Genomic DNA, 24,218 nt, shown 5'->3' with positions numbered 1-24,218 from the left:
ATCACACAGTTTTCTGGGTAAAAAACTGTCTGGATGGCCGGGCCCGAAGAGTTGTGGTGAACGGAGTTAAATCCAGTTGGCGGCTGGTCATGAGTGGTGTCCCCCAGGGCTCGGTTTTGGGGCCACTCCTGTTTAACATCTTCATTGATGATCTAGATGAGGGGATCGAGTGCACCCTCAGTCAGTTTGCAGGTGACACCCAGTTGGGTGGGAGTGTTGATGTGCTTGAGGGCAGGGAGGCTCTGCAGAGAGACCTGGACAGGCTGGAGCCATGGGCTGAGGCCAACTGGAGGAGTTTCCATAAGGCCAAATGCCGGGGGCTGCCTTTGGGCCACAACAACCCCCAGCAGCGCTACAGGCTTGGGGAGGAGTGGCTGGAGAGCTGCCAGTCAGAGAGGGACCTGGGGGTGTTGACTGACAGCCGGCTGAACAGGAGCCAGCAGTGTGCCCAGGGGGCCAAGAAGGCCAATGGCATCCTGGCTTGTGTCAGCAATAGCGTGGCCAGCAGGGACAGGGAAGGGATCTTACCCCTGTATTCGGCACTGGTGAGGCCGCACCTCGATTCCTGTGTTCAGTTTTGGGCCCCTCACTACAAAAAGGACATTGAATGACTCGAATGTGTCCAGAGAAGGGCAACGGAGCTGGTGCAGGGTCTGGAGCACAGGTCGTACGAGGAGCGGCTGAGGGAACTGGGGGTGTTTAGTCTGGAGAAGAGGAGGCTGAGGGGAGACCTCATCGCCCCCTACAGCTCCCTGAAAGGAGGGTGCAGAGAGCTGGGGATGAGTCTCTTTAACCAAGTAACAAGCGATAGGACAAGAGGGAATGGCCTCAGATTGCACTAGGGAAGGTTTAGACTGGATATTAGGAAGCATTTCTTTCCAGAAGGGGTTGTTAGGTGTTGGAATGGGCTGCCCAGGGAGGTGGTGGAGTCCCCATCCCTGGAGGTGCTCAAGAGTTGGGTTGACACAGTGCTGAGGGATATGGTGTAGTTGGGAACGGTCAATGTTAGGTTAATGGTTGGACTGGATGATCTTCAAGGTCTTTTCCAACCTAGATGATTCTGTGATTCTAAGGGAGCTGATGATACTCTCCCCTTCACCTCAAAGCTGATGTAAGAATTTTTTCCCTCCTTCTTTCCTGACACTTGTTCCTCTTCCTGCATTATTGCATACAGCCCTCTGATTTAGATCAAAGCAGCTCTTTGTGGGACTCTATTACAAACTGTATTACTGAAAGATCTGGGTTAAAAAATAAAATTCTTTCTTTTCTTGAAGGTTTAGTAGTCTGGTTTGCAGAAGAAGCACATAAACAACTGTTCTGCAGGATGGAGTGAAATGAACTATGGATGTGCAAATGAATAGCTGAAGGGGGGAGCTTCTCAGACTAGTTTTATGTCAGTGAAAACAATGAATTGAACAGCACACTAAGTTAAAGTTCACAGTAGGTGAAATTCAAAGCACTCTAGCATACTGGTTAAAGAGTGTGTATTAATATTTTTGTGTACTTACTGTGCCCCACCAGAGAGCATCTGCGTATGTGGAGAATTGATTATTTGCATCTTTTTCCACCAGATAAACCAGGAAAGATGAAAAGATGAGGACTAAAAATCCTATGTACCAGGCTGTGATTAATTCCTAGATAAAAGAAATCAGAGATCAATATCCATTTGAGACTGGACAGAATGGCATTTCAAGGAAGACATAATGAAAAGTTCTACATTGTTTTTGGCATTCGTGCAGTTAAAAGTCAAATGCTCTCCTTTTGCAATTTTTTTCTGAAAGTGGACCAAATCTACTTCTATGGTTTGATGCTTCAGCAACTTCAGTAATACATATCAAATTACAGCTGTGTATCAAGGACAGTAATTTCAACATATTCTAGAAACTGTTAGCATTTAATGTGGCCTGATATATCTGTGCTAATGCCCATTACAATTGAAGTTACTTCAGAAGATTTTAGGTATTCTGCTCAAAACTGATAAATGTTTGTTTCCTTGGCCTCTTGTTGAAACCCATCAAGTGAAGATATCAGCCAGACAAAATCAGAATCTAAGATTACGTACCTTGCTATGTGCATAAACTACTGAACCTAATAATTTCCAAGTGCCTCCTCTTCGGTCCATGCGCACCATACGAAGGATCTGTAGGAAACGAAGACTTCTCAGTGCTGATGTTGCAAAAATGTTACCCTGAGTTTTTGCAGAAACAACTGCTATTGAAGCGATGAGAACAATGATGTCTGAAAGAAATATATTACAGAAAACATTAATGTCCAAGTACTAATAAATAACATGTACATGTACATGAGCTGAAAGGGAACAACACAGAGCCTCCCGTGGTGGGTGGGAATCTGAAGCACTGAGATTCCTGTTTGAGGTAGGATGTGAGGTCAGGGTTGGTGTCAAAAACTACCTCAGGAGCCTCCATGGTGAAAGCTGAGGGTAGTAATTTTGAGAAAACATATGGATAAGAGGAGCAGTGTTGAAGAAACCTCATGAATGAGCTTTGAAGCTTGATGTAGCAAACTACAAATCAGTAGATGGATCAGAAATTTTTCCCATTATATCTTTCCCCATAGCAACTTTCCTATGAAAAGGCAAAAAAGAAAACAAAGGTAAGAAAAAAATAGAGCAGCCCCAGTGGTGAGAGTCCAGTGGAACCGGACTTACAAGCACATGTATTAATTTCCTGTGAGTACAAACACTATGTGGTTGAGGCACATAGTTTCTGGACACAACTCCCCTGATGCACCTTTTCCTGGAAGGGAAGAAAGACAGTGCTGGGTATTCAGAAGCATTCTTTTAGCTGGCAGCCTGGAAAGTTTGTTGAAGCCCAGCAAGTGTCAAGATTTATTTCTTCAGGTCACAGATTCAAACTGTGAGAGTGAGTTCTGCATGAACTAATTAGCCAGCTACTCTTAGAGCCAGAACAGCATTTCAAGGGAGATGAGGAGAGGAAGCACAGTGATGGCACATGGATACTATGAGAAGGCATAATGTTCTTTTATGATGATTGGAGCAACACATCGGTGTGCACCGAGTGGAAAATCACAGAACAAACTCTGTGTTACTTCATCAGCTCATAATTAATTTCCTGACCTCCTTTAAAAGCTTAAAGAGCCCTTGTAAGAAATACCTGGTTTAAATCTTAGGATTTTGTGGTGTTTGTAAGTTTCTGTGCAAGGATAATCTAAACTCTTGCTTGCCAGTGAGGAACTGAAAGCAAGTTCTTGTTGACGTGAGTTTTGCTTCATTTGTGTTGGTTACAAACAGTCAACTTGTCCCAAGTGTAGCTCCTGTAAGTCAAGAACGACCAAGTAAGTGAAAAGACCCCACATAGGCAAGCAGTGAGAGAGACTGGCTGTACCTACAAGCAGAAGACTTTTTCTTTAACCTGCTCCAGTACAGTAGGAAGTAGCCTTGGTTCATTCTGTCCAGCCACCAAAGTAAGTTGAGGTCCAACACTCTTGCTTGCAAACATCCTGGGTTTCTCTGAACTCACCTATGGATGGCTTTGTCCTCTTACTACAATACTAAGTATTGTATACTAAGTATTGTAGTAAGAGGACAAACTGTACTAAGGTACAGACAACCTGTGGTTTAAGGAGTGTCCTGTTAAATTGTGGAAATCCTTGTCACAAGATGCTAAAAGTTTACATAGGCTTAAAGCCAGCAGGATGATCTCATGGGAGAAGATTTAATCCTGGGCTAATTAATACCAAGAACCCAGTTCTGGCTCATCTCATCTTCAAGTAGAAGGCTGGCTGAGGCTGAGAGACTCTTATGGAGAAATATCGCTGTATGTTTGCCCTGCTTGTGTAATCTTCCCTGACTATCCACTGTTGGCTAGTGTCACTGTTGGACATAGTGTTAGGCTAGGCTGACCTTCTGCTTGTCTTATGCTCTGACATTTTAAAATGCCTTTGGCTACTACATTGGTGGATCATAGGTGGCTGCTATATAATTGGCTACCAAAAAAGCTGGATTTGCTTCTAGATGTAAATCCAAGAAGTTCAGATACCAAGAAGAGCCAGAAAAGGATAAAGTATCCTAGGGCATCTCTGCACAGTACCACTCTCAAGAGCATGACAACCAAATGCAGGAGGTCTGGGTAAGAATTCAGAAATAGGACAACTGGCCAGGAAAAGTTAAAGACATCACAGATTCTAATGAAGATCAGAGAAACAGATAGGCTGGGATTCAGCTCCATGTGAAGACATTCAAATGTAGGTGTCTACATGTGAAGCACGTGTCTAAATTCCCCATGCAGCACAAGAAAATCACGTCAACCAAGAGAGGTGCAGCTAATCCTCAGGAAGGCTCCTGCTGGCTGCTCAGCTGACTCATGCTCTGGGTTTAGTACAAAGAATTTATTTGTCCAGTGCCATTTGAGATGCCTTAAGGTATCTGAGACATCCCCTAGGTCCGGCCACTGTGCTCTCAGACCTGGGAGGGTTGTGCCCTTCAGGAGAAGTCACTGGAGAGCCGTGAATATCATGTAACAGGGGACACCTCTATGTACTCTGCTGAACTAAGCCCTAGATCTCGACCAACTATAGTGGAAGTATAAACAAGTAGCACACATGCACCCACCTATGAGCAAACTTCTATATTTAGGTGTGTTTATCTGCATCTAAGGCTCACACAGAGCATGCTGGAAAGTCTTGAGCAATATAGACTGTTGAAGAAAGAGTGCCCCTGGTAGCTAACATGACAGCAAGGTTAGCTTGTCTTGTCCCATGCTGCTCTGAGCAGAGCAGCAGTGTAACAGCCATTACTAATTAGTGGTGACTGGCTCGCAGCAAAATGGATATTGTTAGAAAAGCAGCATGCACTCCTGAAAATCATTCTTAGAACTTAAAAAAGAGTAAGGACACCCAAATATTATGAATTATGCATTCAGTCCGGAAATTATTAAAGTGCTTACTGGGGGTTTTGGTTACCCTCAACCACTCTCAATAGGACAGTTTTTACAAAAGGCAATGATTTGCCCCTGGCCTTATTTCTGACCATTTCAGGAGCTCTGTCAGCTTTCCTTATAACATGAAGTTTCTTTTGGGTCCCACACTGAAAAAAATTAAAATTAATTCAGTTTTGCCAGTACCACACAGCATCTGCCCTCCACTACTGGGAACCTCTGCCCCACTGAGGGTCTCTGGTCCCCTCTGACTGTGAGAGACAAAGAAGCCAACAGCAGCATAGCTCTCTTTTCCCTTTTTTAAAGTATTGGTCCAAGGGAGTCATCTACTGTGTATACCTTTCCAGATAGAGGGTAGGGATGGGGAGAAGAAATGGGAGAATAAGATGAGGAAACAGGGGAGCAGAAAACACTTTGGCATATGTTTGAAAAACAGATGGAGGGAAAAGAGCCTTGCCCGGCTGCTGGTGTTTTTTTTTCACACCATACCTTCCCATCATCTTCACCTCTTCATAATATACACCACCCCCCACCCCCACCAGCCCCCCTCCATCCTCAGGCTGGGAATAGGGAAGGAAAGACTGTGTACATTGCCTAAGGCAGCCCTCCCTGGCTGTTTCCCGCAGAAGTAGGGAAGGCAGGCAGGCAGATTATTTCAGTGTAGTTTAACTTGCCAGGAACAGGTGTAAGATAAATCAAAATAAACCCTGTTTGGAATGAAATCAGAGTCCAAAGAAAAGTTTGCAACAGTTGAAAGTCACTTCTGAATATGTTAAACTTGCTTCGTTTTCTTATCTAAGCATACCTTGGAAAAATGAAAAGTACTTTATAATTCTCTCCCTGCCACATTTTTATCCTCCATACCTGAGGTGCCATTTGCCCTCTTTTAAGCAAGAGAGCAAAATATTCTTCTGAACTTCCTTTCATATTCCACTTGAAATTAGCTAAAATCTCCATGGTATTTCTGTATTTTAAGAAGGTTTTAGAAAACTTCTATCAGTATTTTTCTCTTTGTCTTTTAGTGGCAAAACGGGGAAATCAGGAAGAATTAAATAATAGCGATATTTCAATTAATTTAATGGGGACTGTAATTTAACTCTGTATCTTGCTGCAAATCAACAGGAAAGTTTGGGGTGTGAGAGTCAGTAATGAGCAGTATAATCCCAAACTTGTCTGTAATGACTTATTAGAAGACAAAAATTTCTGATGTACATCTACTTCTTTGATTTCTTCCAATCAAATATTTTGCATACGATCTTCCACAGTGTTTAATTGTCTCTTCAGCTATGATGCTGATTTTATTCACTCTGTAGAAATGTCTCTCATATTTTTATCCTTGCAGATATTGTCCTCTGGTGTTAACTCCAGTCTGAGATTTCAGATCTTCTCAGTAGCTTTTGAAATATTCACTTCCGAACACTTCATTTAAAATTAAATTTCAAAGAATGAATTCTTCTACTTCAGACATTTTTCCTAGTACCTCTCAAGAAACCCCTGAGATTAAGTGAAAGTTTTGTTAATAGTAATTTATGAAAGGCTTTTTCAGTTGACAGCCACCATGTTAACAACTGGGAGGCCCCCTGAAAAATAAGATGAATCCAGAACTCGAGTAATAGATTACACTTGTATATTGTCCAATCTCACTAAAAGAGTGACATATAAGACAGGTAACTGAAGCCCAGTAATGAAACAACCTGAAACCTGAATAGCTCATGAGAGATGTGCCAGTCTGACTTCCCCACTTCACAGCGCAAGGCCAGTGTTGGGCTGCCTTACCCTGTTCAAACTTGGTCAAACACTCTGGACCACTTGGGTCACCCATGGAGGTGTGATTAGCATTTCTAAGCTATAAACACTTCTAATGGCAACTATGTGACTGGGAGATTAGTAATGATAAAAAAGGAGTCATCACAAATCATCATAATGGATTGGATTGCTTCTAATAACTTTTTCAATGTAACTTTCCTACTATGAACTTTTTGGATGTTGTGAGATTTTATAGTATTTAATGTTATCATGCTAATGGACCCAATTATATAGAGTGAACACAGAAGCATTACTTGGATATTGCTATAAATTCACAGAAAATTCTCCAAGTTTACACATTGTTGTTAAGAACACGCAGGAAACTGAAATGGCTGTCAATACTGTGTCTGCTCTGGCTACAGAAGAGTACACAGAGGCAACAAGCTAGGACAAGAGTAGGACACATCTGCCCCCAAAACTGCAGGAATAAGCAGAAAATCTCGACTGTGGTTTATCTAGCCTTCTGCTGTATTAAATCACAAAGGAAATTAACTGGCAACCATATGACCAAATTTAGGCTACCCTTAGGCTGCCTTCTGAGGTCTAGTTTTGGGCTAGAGTTGTTATCTATGACCCACAGAAAAGACATGGCTTGCAGTGGTCATTTCTTATGAATAGTTCTCAGGACAGTTCATTATCCTAAATTTCAAAGTTACTCCTGAAAAACACAGCACTCTGTGGTGTTACAGAGCCACTGAGCTCCATAATCGACAGAGAGCACCAAGGGTGCTTTGACATCGGCTCCATCTGCTTGTCACGGCACAGGTTATGCATGCCTATTGCAGCACAGTGAGCAATTATTCTCACTCACTGAGGATTTTAAATAAATTTAAATCCAGATTTAAACCAGCAACTACATAGAAATAATTAACAAATTTCTATCGGGAATCACGAGGAAGTGAGTGGTGGAAGGGAGGGAATGACCAGGATTTTAGTTTTTCTAGTATCTCTTTATATTTCAGTCCTTCCAGAAGCTTCATCATCTTTATTGCTATTCTCAGAACTCACTTTAATTTGTCTGCAATAATCTCTACAGCTAGCTGTCCGGGACCAGAGGGTATCATCCAATCAGTGCAGAAAGGTACTTTGAATTTTAATTGGACACTACAGCCCAAAGTTAACACACATTCTGGAGCAATGCATCTGAGTGTGTCACTCAAGAAACATGACACAAAAATATATTCAATGGGCTCTATCTAAAACTGAAATAAGTTGGCAATTTAAAGCAGTTTAACATATAGCCTGATGATCAACACCTGATTTAGGCCATACATCAGTACATGAAAATCAGGTTGCTTTTTTTTCAGATCCATAAAAGAAAAGATCTGTTTATACAAACTTATCTATAGGAACAGCAGCCATTTTGCACAGCCTGGTAACATATTTGGTATTGGCAAATTTTATGCTCCTGTGGACTAACTAAAAAGAAAAAAAAAAAAAAAAAAAAAAAAAAAAAAAAAAAAAAGAGAAAAGAAAAAGACATTCATGGAGTTTAAGGCTTCTGAATACCCTAATAGAGGGGTACTCAGAGAGGGAAATAATTGTATCATTATTCCTTGAGCACTTGTTGAGAAAAGTCATAGAATGGAAAAGGTCATTTCATCATAACTGGCTGCAAAAATGCTTTTAGCCTCAAACAAGGGATTAAACACTTCCCTTTAGCAGTTCAAGAGGGTAAAGAATAAAGAATAAAAATCATGATTAGAGTATGCTGCAACAGTTAATTTGAAAAGAGGCAAATTGTAATGTTTTTACCAGGTGGCAGTTCCTTTGCTTATGAATAGTCCCCTTGCTATGAAATCAGTGGGATATTTCACATAGTTATGGCAGAAAAATTTGGTCTAATATGGGCTGAACTTCCAGTGACCTCGTAGAAGTATTTGCGCCAGAAACCAAGAATTTTCAATGCTTTTATCTTTAAAATACCCAGAATCTTAACTCAATATTTTTGAAAGGATTAAACATTTCTGAACAGAGAGATGATCAGTATTACGATATTTAGAAAGATGCTGAATGTTATAATATTTTGTAAATTATCCCATTGGAAGAAGCAGAACTGTTTATTGATAAAATACAACTCAGTATGTGCAATATCGTCAATATCTGAAAACTGGATTTTTAGAGGCCACTCTGGAGACATACGGTCTTTTGAGGTCACCTGAATTGACTCTCTGAAATATGATATGCTCAAGCATTATTCTCTGCCTATAAAAAAACCCCAACAGTTTAATGTCATCCATTGAATTATATCACCTGAACATCTCTAGCGTAATTTGGGAGAGGCAGGAAGCTAAATTCTGCACCGCCCACAAAAAGCTGAGCAGATTTACAGTAATGAGGCCTCAATTACACAGAGAAAAAAAGCTTAAACACCACGATCAACAACAAAAAACCCTAAGCAGTATGAGATAATCTGAGTTTTGCATATACTAAAAATATATACTAAAAATATGTGCTCAGCATCTTGAGTCCTGGCAAAATTTGCTTTCAGCTATGTCTGAATATAGCTTTTTTTTCTGATCAGGGATCGCATCTCTCTGCTCAGATGCCAGACAGGTTATGATTAATCATCACCTACTAGTAAAAGTAATTGGCAGGATATCTTCAGGAAATTCTTGGGATGGATGACGCTGTTTGATTTTTGCAGATGTTGTTGTCACTCCAGCCAAAAGGTCTTTGTGTTTTCAAATATATAACACCCTCTGGATGGAAACCATCTTAATTGTCATTACAGGCAAAACAAGCTGGAGATTTCACTTCCTTCTTTAATCTTTTTTCAAGATGCAAAACAACTTTGTATTTTTAGAAGTAGGAAAGTGAAATAGTTTTGTGTATCAAGATAATTCAGAGATAAACACAGAGGAGTGTGAAAATTGACTTTTATTGCTGCTGAAAAACAGAAAGATAGGGACGTATGGCAGTGGCACAAGAAGTTATAAAAGATGTGTAATACTATCTACGCACTGAAGTGGAAAATCCAGAGGTTACTACTTCTATGCTATTGACGTTTTTTTCTTCTAACAGTGGAAAAAGGCTACATTAGTCACTGACTTCAGTTCTAAGGAGTCCACTAAAACTGATCTGTGCGTAGAAACTTGGATTTTTCTTACTCATCAGCTGAACAATACTCCAGTGAAGAGATCAAAAGAGATGAACTATCTTGAATCCTTCTGTCTGTCTATAGTTTTCATTTGCAATGTATTGAAATCATCTGAGTAAGCAAAATGTTTTAGTATGAAATGAGTGTGACCTCCTGGAAATATAGACATCTTCTTTCTAGGATACATGTTAATTTTATATAGCCAAAGTGGGTCTATTTAGAAAAGCAACTCTCCAACATGTAAAGCTATCTTTTCTGGCATAGAGAAAATGTTAGGAATTAAAATTAAGATAAATTACATTAAAATTAAAAACATACATATAAAAGGATATGTAGTATTATTTACATGATATATAAAACCTATATAATATATAATAATGAAATAATATAGAATATAAAATACATATGTATTTATATTATAAAAGCACTACTTGTGTGGTGCTTAGTTGCCAGCTGGTGTTAAACCACAACAAAATATAATATAAAATAGGTTACGTTTCATGTATTTTCAGTGCCATGGAAAATAAACTCTGCATTAAACTGCAAGCATGATTTAGGAGATCAGTTCAAAGGTTTTATAACTGCAAACACTGTGAGGATTAGCTGCAGCACCGTGTCCTGTAGCTGAAACTCCAGATTTGATGAGAGCCCCCAGAGACCACAAGGTCAGTTCTGCAGAGCAGCTGTGTGCAAAGGGGGCTGTACCCCATGGCATGTCACTGGAGAGCCTGTCCATGCGAGGGCAGAGAACGTTGAGCCTCAGGCCAGGCTCAAGATGTGTGGGATCTCATCCTGGCACCTGGAGGTACCCCTGCACCCCAGCGTGGGTCTCAGCCCAGCGTGTACATGAGCTGGGGTGAGAGTGTCTGCTTGGCTGAGGTTGGCAATAACAGGCGAAATGTGATATGGTGGCAGCTCAGCTTACTTCTCTGTGGCACATCAAACAGGATGAATAAGTATGCTAATCCCTGCCACTGACCCTCAGCACACACATACACACACAGCAAGCAAAGTGGTCCAGGGGAACCTAAACTGAACCTGTCACTTAAAACTGAATTTGCACACCCTTCTGCTAAACATTTGTTTTTAAGCTGGTCCCATGCTTATTTAGCATATTTCTTCAGCTTGTCCTAATGAAAAATTATTAAGATTTCTTGCCTCAACCACAGAAAGGAGCAGTATAGTCTTTCTGTGTCAAGGAGAACTATTCTGTTTCCTCTATCTGTGAAGTCTTCAAGAAGCACCAGTAACCCCCTTTCTTCATCGGCACCTTAGGATGCTTTCACTACACCTTAAGTAAATCTCTTTACCATACAATGCAATTGTATGTTGCCCCCAAACAAAATTAAACAAAACTGGGAACAAGTCAAAGACACTTGTTAGTAAAGCTAATCAAATACAACAAATTCGGACTCAGTAAGTTAAACAATTTTTGAAAGAGAAAAACAAGAAATATTTTCAAAGTGTCAGTACTGGGTAATTTTTAGATGTTGAAAACTACATATTCCCTTATGAAATCCCTTGTATGAAAACTACATATTCCCTTATGAAAGAGTGAGGAAAATGGGTCAGATTTTTATTTTGTCATTTTTTAATCAAGGTTTATAATGATATCCTAATTCCATCCCCAAGAATGGATCAACTGATGTTACTCATTACTACACCAATGTACTAAAAGTATAGGTACACTGTTTCTGTGTAAAAGTACTGTGCTTGCAGGCCATGATGACAAATATATCAAAATAACGTCATTTTACTTTCTGTTATAGATAGCAAAATATTTCTCTGTGGGCTGAGAATCAAATAGGTCAATAAATACTGAATTTTAAATTGTAGTTATGGTTACCATTTTTTACTCAGTCTGGATAACAATAACAACATTAACGGGAACATTTCACCTGTCCTTGTACTGTTAGCAATTAAAGTTCATGGCCCTGTAGAGTACACACTCTGTGTGGACTGAATAAGTCCTCAGCAAACATCTTTATATTATTAACAGCTGGCTCAATAAATCTTAAAAATCTAAGGGCCTCTTGCAAACTAAGATTAAGTTCAATTGCAAGCCTTTCATGGATTTATACTTTATTAGCCTCTTCCAATAATTGATATTTAACATTATGAATATGTCCCTGCCAGAAGGAATAAAGCACTATTTATTCAGTAGGAGTTTTATTTGGCTTTAAGAAAGCTGACAGAAATACATTTAAACTGTATCTTTGACCCAGTGTTCACCAACCCAATTTGTGTCCAACCAAAGACACAAACCACGAGTAACACACACAGATCCTTCCCATAAATCTTTATTTATTCTGCCCAGTAACTGTTTCTGCCTTACAAGCCCTGGGAAAAGAAGGTTTGATAGTCACTTTACTATGTCTGAGACTTTTTCCTGGATGATAGTAGACCTTAGTGAAAAAGGTTGTTGTTATGAAGAGAAAAAAACCCTGCAGATTTCTGGAGGGAAAGGCAGCAGGAGGGATAGCCACACACACACACACCCCTGATGAATAAAGAGGCTCATTAGATTGGACTGCAAGAAAACCACAAAGTTATCAGCAAGAAAAAACCCAAAATAACTACAGGCATGGCAAGACTTGTGTATGGAGAAAGGGCTGAATAATTTAGGAGTGGTTAGTCAGAAGACAAATATGAGATGGCAGATAGAGGTATGCAAACCAGCAGAAGATAAGAAGATATATATTGGATGCCTCCTATTTACCCTTTCTTATAAAAGTGACATCAAAAGACAATTTAAATCTGATAAAAAGAAATACAACATGCATTTAACTTGTAAAATTCATTGCCACAGGATATAAAAGGATAACCAGGGAAAACTGAAGACAAGATTGGATGATTCTCCCTGAATTTCTGAAATTAGATTTTTCAGGGGATCCAAATTCCTGTATGAGTCAGTCACTGATTAACCAGTGTCCGAACAAAAATATCGTGTAATTAGCTATTTGGGCTATAGGTATTAACACCTTTTTTAGAGGTATGTAGAAAGTCACCAAATGAGGCTCCTACATGATCCAGCCCAGCGGGGGAAGCAATGCTATCTGTGTTGGGTCCTTTTAACCACACAGGTAGGAATGTATAGGCAGGAGCCTGCACTTTGATGGCCTTTTCAATCATAGTCTAAAACTCAGGGAGGGGCAGGCAGGCAGGGTGTCTGGAAGTGTCCATCTAACACATTCCCAGGTGCATAAAGTGAAAGTGATGGAATGGTATGAGAGTGGAAAGGCCAAAAAAACGTGGGAACAGAAAAATCCAGGATGTGAGGGTGAAAGTGGACAGGTAAAAACTTCAGTAAAGATGCTGAAAAGAGCAGGGGAGAGAAAAGCATGTCTCTGAGGAAGAGAAAATGTGTGTTTGTAGGTGGAGATGGAAGAGACAGTATTAATAATCTGCTCTCAAATTCATGGGGTGGGGGAAACAGGAGGTATCCAGTATCTAGCTGAGTTATCTAGTGCAGGGGTTGAAGGCAGAACATGGGTCCCTCAGTGTTGTCTGAAAGAGATGATCCTACCTTAAGTTTTCTGAGCCATCCTCTGGAGGCATCTACCTCTCCCTGCTGCCTAAAACCAGAACTTGCATTCCTAACCTACGCAACTATTTTGAATGTCTGCACAGTCAGTGTGAGTGCCTCCTGGGATTCCTCTGTTTCTGTAAATATAGTTTACTCAGATGATACAGAACCAGAGATCTCCAGCCGTTCTTCACCCTCAGCTGCTATCCCACCTGCAGTTTGTGGGTGGATAGCCAAAGAGGGACTACTGTGTCAGCAAGAATATTTTTATGTTTTGGAGAATAGTAGTGTGGGGTACCTTGCAGCCACCCTTGAGACTTTCTCGTGTGGGAGATGTGAAGAAAGAAATAGTAGGTCTTTTCAGTGCTTATCCCAGAGGGAAAAAAAAACTCATAATCTGGTAGCACTCTCACAAACCCAACAGGAGGCAATCCCAAAATGAGATCTTAAATACAGGAGATGATGCCATTCTGTGTGACAACCTCTCCACTTTGCCTGTGACATTTTCAACTGAAATGAAGCAGTCCCTAAGGTGAGGGTCTCATGAGCAGGCTGGGCTGACACAGGGGAGCCCCGGGGCCGAAGGGGACCTGCCTTTGCCTTGGCTGGTCCCAAGATGGTTGCATACATGTGTTGGGGCACCTGGGCTGGGTGGCACAAAGGTGGCAGCACATGGCTGAAGCTGGCTCTTTCTGTGGCAGGGACAGTTTAGTCCAGACTCAGATAAGCATTTACACCATTCTGGAGCTTACATAGGTTGATGCAAAATTGATCTGGTGGACGCCTTCCTTAGATCTGTTATTGACAGTGATATCATCTATCAGCGGAAAGGTCAGATCCTCACATTTGAGAGTTACTAGTACAAGTTTAAACGTAAAAAAAAGTTATTTTTCTTCAAGAGGAGACTACAGATGATGGAAGCCTGGTGCTTAGAGTGCTAACTGCGGGAAAGGAAGGGAGGAAATTAAAATTTGCAGAACATGCCCAATTGCCCACCTAGAAATATGCAAATATTTCTACTTAGCCATATTAAACTTCAGATATAAACACTGTAACTCCGTTACACGTGTAATAATATTGTTACATTGTCAAATCCTTTCTAATTGCTGTATTTAACACAGCAGCTGTAAAAAGAAGGAATTAATAAAACCTGTACTTTCTTGTACACAAGTCTTTCTCTAATGTAACAGTTGGAGTGTAACCATTTGAGGCATGATAGTAAAAATAGAGATTTCCCACAATTCCCACTGGACTACTCGTCCATCAGCCACTTCAGCTGTGCTGGTGGCAACATGCAGTTCTCTGAATGGATGCAAAAGAATGGAGACATCTGTGGAAATGGAACTTTTTCAAGCTTTGTGATCACTAATACAATAGTTGCAAGGCTGGATGAAGACACCTGGCAATCTATTTGACTATACTGAATGTAACAGTGGGCAAAGCTTGTGTTTTAAACTCTGCATTGCCAGCTAACAAATTAAAGCTGAGCAGATAGCAAAAAACTGCATTTGAAGAAATAAACACTATCTTTAAAGCAACTCAGAACACCTATGTTTCTAAATGATGATACAGTCAAGCAAAATGAAACAGCTGTTTTTAACTGACTGTACCTATGACCCTTTTTCTGGAGACCTCACTCACATGCAGATGACCTGAACAGAAGTAAACCAGTCTTCAGCAAAGGAAGCAATAAAGTCACAACATTCAACAGGTATAAGAGTAATAATTATAAACTAAAAGCACCAAAGAGATGGAGAGACATACTGCAGATATAAGACAGCATCATGTTGCCTGCTATATGCTGCAGGGTGAATGTAAAAGGAACAAAGTGATCTGTGGACAAGGATCAGTAAAACTGTAATTATTACAGAAAAAAAAAATGAATGAGGTAGTTGTCAACAATACCCAGGGTGATCAGGTAGATCACCCTAGAGACTGGACATTAGGAAACATTTCTTTACCAAGAGGGTGGTCAAACACTGGCACAGACTTTCTAGAGAGGTGGTTGATGCCCCAAGTCTGTCAGTGTTTCAGAAGCATTTGGACAATGCCCTTAACAACATGCTTTAACTTTTGGTGAGCTCTGAAGTGGTTGGGCAGTTGGACTAGATGAATTCTATTCTATTCTATTCTATTCTATTCTATTCTATTCTATTCTATTCTATTCTATTCTATTCTATTCTATTCTATTCCATTCCATTCCATTCCATTCCATTCCATTCCATTCTATTCTATTCTATTCTATTCTATTCTATTATATTCTATTCTATTCTATTCTAAAATTTCTCACTATGTTTCCCCTAGTTGCACACCATTTTCAAACCATTCTAGAAAGATTCCTGCAGTATATGCCAAGCCAATAACTCCACTTAGACCTCTTCAAATTCTTCATTTGGGATGACAGGGGTGAGGCTGGGACAACACAAGAGAAAGCATGATTTGACTGACTAACACCTGCAAGAGTAGTTAATCATGGCTCAAATAGTCAGACTGACAGTTGTCTAATGTACCACACCAAGGCATTAACATTGAAATTTATGTTAGCATGCAACCATAAGTAAGTACAGGCATGTTAGTAAAATAGAATACACATTGAAAGTGACTTTTTAAATAAAACAGTACCACAAGATAGGGATATCACAGTCTCATGAGAGGCTGCACATATGCCAAGGATAGAGTAATGGACAGTTGCAGAAGTCTAAAATAGCAAACAGCTAGTCTAATAGGATGCTATTTTGGACCAATATGGAAATGTTCCTAAACAATTCAGATTTCTGCCTGGAGAGCATAATTTGCTGCTGCAAAAGCAAAACGTGCACAGCCACTGAAGCAGCAATTCCTCTCACAGAGGAGCTACAGGAAAGAGTTGATAATTATCTGAGATGGGAGGTACAAGGAATGTTGCACACCAAAGCAGGTGATCTGCAGCACAACATCTGGAAAGAAGCCAAGAAAGCTGAGTATTTCCTTGCATGTCAATTAGGGTCTGACATGTTATTCACTTCATTAAAAATATAATTTTTTTTTAGATGGCAGGAATGATAAATTTTGAAAAACAAATCAACTATTTTACTGCTTTTGAGACTCCGTATGCTGAGGTAGGCAGATAAGTGAATTTGGCACAAGCCTGTCTGTGGATATGATGGGGATTCAGTGTAGCAAGGCAGGATGTGAACATCTCCAATTGAATAAAGACAGGTAGTGAAAAGGAAGCTATTTCTATAAGAATCTTCACATACTGGGCATTTTCAGTAGCAATAAGTTTAAAGCCAGTCCCTAAAAAATGTGAGTGAAACTGAACATACAAATTCTAAAACCAGAAAATGTTGACTGCTTCTTGGACTGTCAGTTCCTTACCTCCTTCTTACTGTACATTTCCAAGTCACTGAAACCTTGTGGCTCATAAGCAGCACTGAAAGTTCTATAATATACATTTATAATATATAATATTTCAGTATATATAGTATTTAATAAGAGTAAGTTATTATAATTATACTACAATATATATTCTGAGATTAAAATATGAGAATATCAGTAATTTGAAAGACTTCATAAATCATTTACAGATCCTGGGTGAGTATGGACAGAGAACCTCTTTATTTCTGAATCATTTGACAGCGACATTTGACTTTAGGACACTTTTGTAACAAAAGTGAATTGAATTAGGAATCGCTAAACATTTTAGTGCAGGTACTGAGTTATATCAGTCCCCCAGCATGGAATTTGCTCCTGTTGGAACTTGGTCTTGTTGGGATTTATAATGAGATGTGATGTGAAATGTGTTTCCTTGGTCAAGGATATACTTAATTACAGACCATTGCTGGGTTATTTAGAGTTCAAATTATACTGGAAAGGGGCTGTTTATATTGTTTATCATGAGCAGCAGATTTACTATCTGTCTCTATTTAGCCTATATAATGTGTCTAAATACCAAGGTGACAGACACACAGCATCTCATTACATAAATATATTGAATTAATTAAAATTAAAGGTTTAGCGGATCTTGTAACACACTAGATACAGATTTGCTTATAAAGTTTGACAAAAGTGCCATATGATCGTTCATTACCACTCTAATTAATGAAAAATAGATCCAGTAATATGCAACAGCTGCTGCTATCACTTAATGCTCTGAAAAGAGGTTTGCCAGCCATGAAGTTCAAGAGCCTGATTACAGATAATGGACTTAAGCTTCCTGTTGGGAATTTGTTCATTCTGCAGCCTCAACAGAATTTGAACTTGTGACATTTCCATCATGCTGTAGCTTGACTAGAGGTAAAATAGAAGCAGCTGTGGGGAAACTGCTAATGGACTAACTGAAATACATGAAATCTTTCACTGGGCTGGACCACCAGGAAATGTAGTTGCACTGAAAAAATGTTATATTACTAGAAGTGGGCTCAAATTTAAGTTGAAAAAATTCTGAAATCGGAGTTTCAAACCCCAATTTAAATCTATAAGTCGCATAAAGTTTAGGCACTAAAATTCACTGCTTCCAGCATTCAAAGAGAAGTGTGCTCATCTGCTCTTGCCTTTGCTGGGCTTCCTCACATCCTAAAGTCTCCTACAGAGTCAGTGGAGAGAAAGAAGTTCCTCTGAAGGCCTAGCAGACTTCAGACATGCATGTGAGACTGGCAGGATCTTACTCTTCTGACCCACAGCTTGTTATTTATTATTCCTCATTATTTTTATTACGTGCCACTGCATGGGAGCCACCCTCACAGCCTGAGATTTCCTTGTGACGGTAAAACCTCTCATATGCACAGGACAGTGACCAGAAGTTTAATTTTGTCAGGTCATATGCAACCATCTAGGAGCCCATTGCCAGAGAAAGGACAATGTATTCTTAATTTATTTCAGTGTCCCTGAATAGTTTGACAGGGAGGGGACGCCATACTTTCTTCCTTATTATCAGACATGTCCTCTTTTATTTTGAGGATCTTCACAGAGCACAGCTTCTCCCAAGGCACAGGCACAACACAGGGTTCCCTCTGAGCATTGGTGTCTCTGGCCCCCAGAAACAGCAGTTAGGATCCATGCGGTGCCTGGGTTGCTGCTCTTCTGCACAGTATAACACAGCAACATTGCTCTGCAGTGCTAACAGCCAAGCTTCAAACTGATATGCCTGGGAAGTTTAGGATTTGCAGAAGTAAGTACATCTTTAAGTACATTAAGTACATGGGAGGGTATGTTGGTATGCCCTTTACATTACATACACAAGCTCATATACAAGCAGAGAAAATGAGGGATGGAAGGTAACTCTTGGCATGGAACAAAATATAAAACTACAATATTCTCATTTTTACAGAACTAAACAAGGGTACAAAACTGTCAAATAATTTTATAGATATCATTACTAAACTGGTAGCATACAGCAATGCTTGATGAACTAATTTGTCAGGGTAGTGACATTGTAGACACACTAATGTAAGCACAGTGATTTTGTCCCGAATAAAATTTTTCTGGTTATTAGGGAAAAAATAAAGGCTGTGTGAATGTGACGCTTCAGGCAATCCTCAAATTTATTATTACTAGCTCTTAAGCCATTCCCCTATGTGATTTGTGTTTGATCACAAAAATAAACAGAGAACAGATTTGCTGGAGATATATAGTCAATTTAATTAATAATAAACAGTCTAAGACTTCTAAAATATTATTTCCACTGTAACAATAAGAAGAAAGAATAACTGAATGGACAACTAAGTAAATAATTAAACAAATACATGAAAAATAATAGGCCAAAACTGACCATGTGCTTTTAAGGAGACTATAGCACTGAGTTCACTGAGTTTCCCCTGAAGCCATCCTTTCTCCAGGCTGAACAAAAGCAGGTCCCTCAGCCTATTCTCACAGGGCAACTGCTCCAGCACTGATCATCTTGGTGGCCTTCACTGAGCTTACTCCAGTTTACTGACATCTTTCATGTATGCTGTTGGAAGGGGAAAATGAGGTACAGTATTTTAGATGTGATCTAATGAGTGCCCAGGAAAGGGATGTATCACGTGTCTTCATCTACTGATGGTGCTCTAGCTAATACTGCTTGTTGGCCTTTCCTGCTAGGGCACACTTTGCCATGACTGCAAAGCCAAAGTCTCAGGCAAATAGTTACTTTATGCAACAAGAGATGCAAGATGACTTGGTAAAGGTTATTCCTCAAAAGATCAAATCTGAAGAGATGCTGAGCAACAGAAACTCCCTTCAGGAATGCTAAAGTCTAGAAATGGATGAAAATCAGTCCAGAGAAGAGAGAGACAGAATAATTAATGGCAAGAAACTCAAGCTACTGGTTTAGTTCCCAGAAGCTATACTAGTAGCTGCAGAACAAAGTTCCCTTTTCATCCAGTAAACCAGCATAGCAAGAACTAGCATAGAAAGACATCCATAAGAAAAGACAGTTGGCTACTAATTAATTGGCTAGCAAATGATGGAGTTGCAATGGGGACAGAGAAAATACATTTAAGGCTAGAGATTGCCTACATGAACACAGGTGCAACAAAAAGAGCAGGTGAACTCCAATGAAAGGAGGAAAAGCCACAATCAAGTGAAGTAAACCCCAACACTCACCAAGGCTTGTGTCAGGAGACCTTCCTAAACTATTTCACAAACAGTAGGAGGGTAGCTATGAGCTGTTTAAAGGAAAGGGGGAAGATCTACATCCTCACCCCATAATAACATGCAGAGTTTTGGACAAGGAAGAACACCTCCATTCACTTTTGCTGGGAATTAACACATCAGAATGAAGTTAATCACTGTCAGAAAACTTGCCAGTTGAATGGAGACAGGAAAGGGAGGAGAAACAAAAGGTGAACTGGACAAACTGCTAGTGTTTCCACACAATGGCATTTAGAAGAGCAGCAAACCACTCGGAGATGTCAAATGCTTCTAGTAAGTTCAAATTCTTTAAAGGTTTATATGTTTCTAGTAAATTCTAAATGGCTGAAGTAGGTTAATTTTGCTAAATTAATACTCTGGTGCTTTCTTATGATTGTGTGCTGACAAAACCTGACTCCTAAGTTTCAGGTGCACTACAAAATCTTGGAATAATGGTATTTCTGGTTAAGGAGGGCAGCTGTGTTTGTTGATGCCAGGGAGAGTGAATGTCTGAATTTCTAGCTTTCCCTTGACAGATGGCTGGTAAAGGCTGGGAAGATTTCTGAATTTTCTTTCCACTTTCAACTCGATGGGAACTCTGGGGCAAGCATGTGACCTGGTGCCAGGTGGGTTGGGTAAGGTACCTAGCCACCTCCTCTGCTGCCTGAACAAACAAGTGCAAATCCTGATACTTTCTCCTCTCCCACAGTGTCATAAAATAGCCTAGATGGGGTGATTCTTTCCAAGGAGGAGACAGTCTGTGATGCCTTTCCACCTACTTATGCACTTCTTGCTAAAGACCCTTTCTTCATTGCATAAATTCCTCAGTGGCAGAAGGTGTGGATTTACCAGGGAATGAGGCAGAAGGCAAAAGCTTGCTTCACATATTAGCCCAAACCAGGGCACCCGTCTGCTATGCCACAGGACACTGCGTAACTCTTTAATTTAAGATACAGGCAGATGAAATTAAAGGCTGGAGAGAAGAAGAAAGTTGAGAGAGAAGTTGGGTTGTTGATATCCTGAAGTTCCACAGATGTTCTGTAAAATGCATTTGCTCCAAACCAATAGAAAAATAAGAAATTATCATATTAATTTGGTTAGCCATTCTTGATTTCTACCTTTACTGGGAAACTGTTTTCCTGCAGATTTTTTTTTTTTCAAAATAGGGTTTTGACTAGTTGTGGGCCTATTCACCATTCTCACAGAAAATTTCTAGAGCAAAGAAGGGGAGGAATTGTCTCTTGAAACAGTTGTAAAAGAAGTATGCTATATCCTATGACAGTCACTGGCAGAGCAGATACCTGGACTGTCATGCAGCAATCAGCAATGTAGGAAGCAGCAATGTTGTCAGAAGATGTTTATAGGTTGGTATTCAAACTTATTGCAGTATACATGTCTGATCACAGAAGTTAAGTAAGGAGAACACAATGTATGCACATATGTGCATGGTACCTATGCACATTCAAGGTGTGTAATACATCCCTTAAATGCATATAGCTCTGGTGATTTTCAGTGAGACCAGCTCCCAACGCCCCATTCTTCCAGTATACATGCCAGCTGTGTGACATGCATAGGAAAATGTCTTTTGTAGAACATAAGAAACATGGACTGATTGGTATTTAGGGACTTCATGATTTTATATCTAGAGGAGCCTTGGGCAGATGACAGCTGACAGACAGCTATTCTGAACTTACACCCAATTACTGTAAACTACTGTACTGATTCCAGTAGTTTTAATTCAGAAGCAAAACAGAAGGGGGTTGTTTATTTTTATCTTAAAATAAACTAGAGCTGGGACACTCACCTATTACACAGAATGGTTTCCTTGCAAAGCGCAGTCTTCCTTGCCATCCTCGGTATCGACAACAGCATCCAGCAGACCAAATACGAATAATAAATTCCAAACCAAAGACAACAATCATGACAAATTCCTAGAAAGGGCAAATAAGAAAAATGCGTATTACATATAACCAACACTGAAACATCAGGAAACTTAAGACCACTGTGTGAGTCTAGCAATACACTTTGAGCATCTGAAGATCCCAAGCCAAACTTGGGATCCTGCTCCCCAGGATGGTTACGCATCTACACTCAGAACATAGTCTCCAGGGCTTCCTAGTGAATGGTCCAAGTCTAATGTGAATAAAATTAAATATTTGCTAAGGTTACCTACTAAATATGAAAGACTGAAGAACTGAATCATACACAAAGCATATCAAAGCAAAATACTCAGTGACTTTGAATACTGAGGATCAGACGTCAGGTAATTCAGACCGATAGTGAAGAATATGTTATATATTCACATTCATATAATTAGTTCTTAGTTTGGAGGCTGAATGTTTTGGTAGATATATTCTTATTGTAGCAATATACAAGTGAAGTGATTGAGATGATGTAGAAGCATTTAAGAAATCGATTTGTTCCCAGAAGTAGGTTAAGATACATGCAAGTGTAGTTACAAACAATGGATATGTAATTATTTGTAAGACAGTGAATGAATGTTCACACTAGGCATAACCTTCCCTGGACAACCTGTGAATGAAAGCATTAAAAAAATCTCTCCTTGCTTGTCTGGCTTGCTTATGTTTCATGCTGGAACCTTCTTTAAGACTGTCCATTATAGCAACATCAACCTGTGTTTATGCAATTTTTATTGGAAGAAATTTTTCAGTACAACAGTGAGGTCAACAGAGTTGCAGCAATAGAGCTCGGAACACAATTCAGCTCCATACCTTAAGGAAATCTGAATACAATACATACACACTGGTATGGAATTATAAACTTAGATACTCTTCTGGAATACTATCATAAAGTTTTGAGTTTTGAAATGATAAAATAAGAATTTGTGTGTTCACCAAAAGAAAGAGAAAAGTACTTGAAGGAGTTTCTTAAACAGTTCATCAAGAAGAACAGGATGAAAGTTGTATTTTATTTGGCAGCTGAATGTATTTCCATGTCCCAGAGAAAGCTGTTCCTTGTCAGCCAATTAATTTGTTATTTCTTCACAATGAAGACTAGTGTAGTACTGTTAAGAAAGCACTGCAGATGAATTAAATAGAGGAATATTTGCAAGGGTAGTGTTGATTGACTTTTTCCAAATAAACAGTTTGCATGATTTCAGACTGTGAGATCCAGCAACTCTACAAACCAATAAGGCTGTAAATAAATATCACATATATCAACTTGGGCATTGATTGACCTGAACAAATGGCATTCTTAATATTGTGTCATGTTATGGTGCTTTACTAGCTTATGATTAGTGACAGTACATTGAAACATTGTGAATTTAATTTGCTTTTGCTGTCATAGAACAATTTGAAAACATAGTATTCCTTCCTAAAACATCAGCTTGTGTAACTACAACACATTGGAAGACTTTTTAGAACCTTCTTCATTGTCGTCATTTCCTGTTTTGTAATCCCATACTGAATCCCTAAATCAAAAAAGCAGAATGAGATCTCTCCGATAAAATGCAGCAAAAGAAAATGGCATATTTTTTGTTAGAAAATAAAACATGGAAAAATGAGCGTGATTAAGGTTTTCTTTTTTTTTTTTTCATTCTACTACGAGAAACTTCAACTTAATTCCATGGACAGAGTTATTGTACAACTTCAGAAAGGACTATGTGCAAAACTGAAAAAGCTCTCTATATAGTAACAATTCTTAATAGCTGGCTACCATGCAGTATATTTCCTCGTAGGAAATTCTGTGTAAGCCAAGAATAAAATGGACAAGAAGCCAACTGGAAAAAAGGAAGAATATGTATTTTAGTTATTTAACTACCACTTTTATAGTGCTAGTTAAATCACGAATTGTCAAATCTGGTTTACACATTGTTAGATGTCTCTGAATTTATGGGGGTCAATGGCACACATCCAGGCCATTTGACATCTGATTCTCCTGATGAAGTTTCTTCTTTGGTGCAGGGGTAAGAGCTACAGAAGGAGAGTAGGCCAGCAAAGCATGAAACATTATTTTATTCCAATAAAATATTTTCCTTGTTAAAATCTAGACACATTTCATTGGACTAAAGTTTGTCATTTCCCTGGAAAACATACAGCGTGTACAGATGCATGAGAATCAACTCCTGCTTTTTAAGTGCGCTGAAATTGTCAGAGGTGTCTACAGGAGTTGATTCACACATGCAGGAGTGGGTCCTCTATCATACTCTAGACCCCAGTAGGGCCTCTGATAGAGCACTGGCAAGAGCAGAAAGTACTTAATGATCTGGAAAGACTAGTCTACAGTTTCAATTCAGTTAAATTAGTATCATAAAACT

The 24,218-nt window shown here is 39.4% G+C and overlaps 1 protein-coding gene across 1 annotated transcript in view; it reads right to left on the bottom strand.

The window, feature by feature from the left end:
* The window catches only part of KCNQ5 (potassium voltage-gated channel subfamily Q member 5), a gene marked incomplete at its 5' end in the record, with an annotated part of 86,060 nt that overhangs the window by 48,260 nt on the left and 13,582 nt on the right, over nucleotides 1-24,218 (bottom strand). Inside the window, 3 exons of the mRNA XM_026844075.1 lie at nucleotides 1,509-1,634; nucleotides 2,063-2,238; nucleotides 21,744-21,870. Of these exons, the coding sequence (XP_026699876.1) occupies nucleotides 1,509-1,634; nucleotides 2,063-2,238; nucleotides 21,744-21,870 (429 nt within the window). The remainder of the gene's footprint in view (nucleotides 1-1,508; nucleotides 1,635-2,062; nucleotides 2,239-21,743; nucleotides 21,871-24,218) is intronic.

This window comes from Athene cunicularia (genome assembly GCF_003259725.1).
Source record: "Athene cunicularia isolate RWA chromosome 3 unlocalized genomic scaffold, athCun1 chr3_part1, whole genome shotgun sequence".
In the NCBI taxonomy this organism is placed as follows: Eukaryota; Metazoa; Chordata; class Aves; order Strigiformes; family Strigidae; genus Athene; species Athene cunicularia.
Note: the sequence above shows the minus strand (reverse complement) of the source record. Positions and strands in the feature narration are given on the sequence as shown.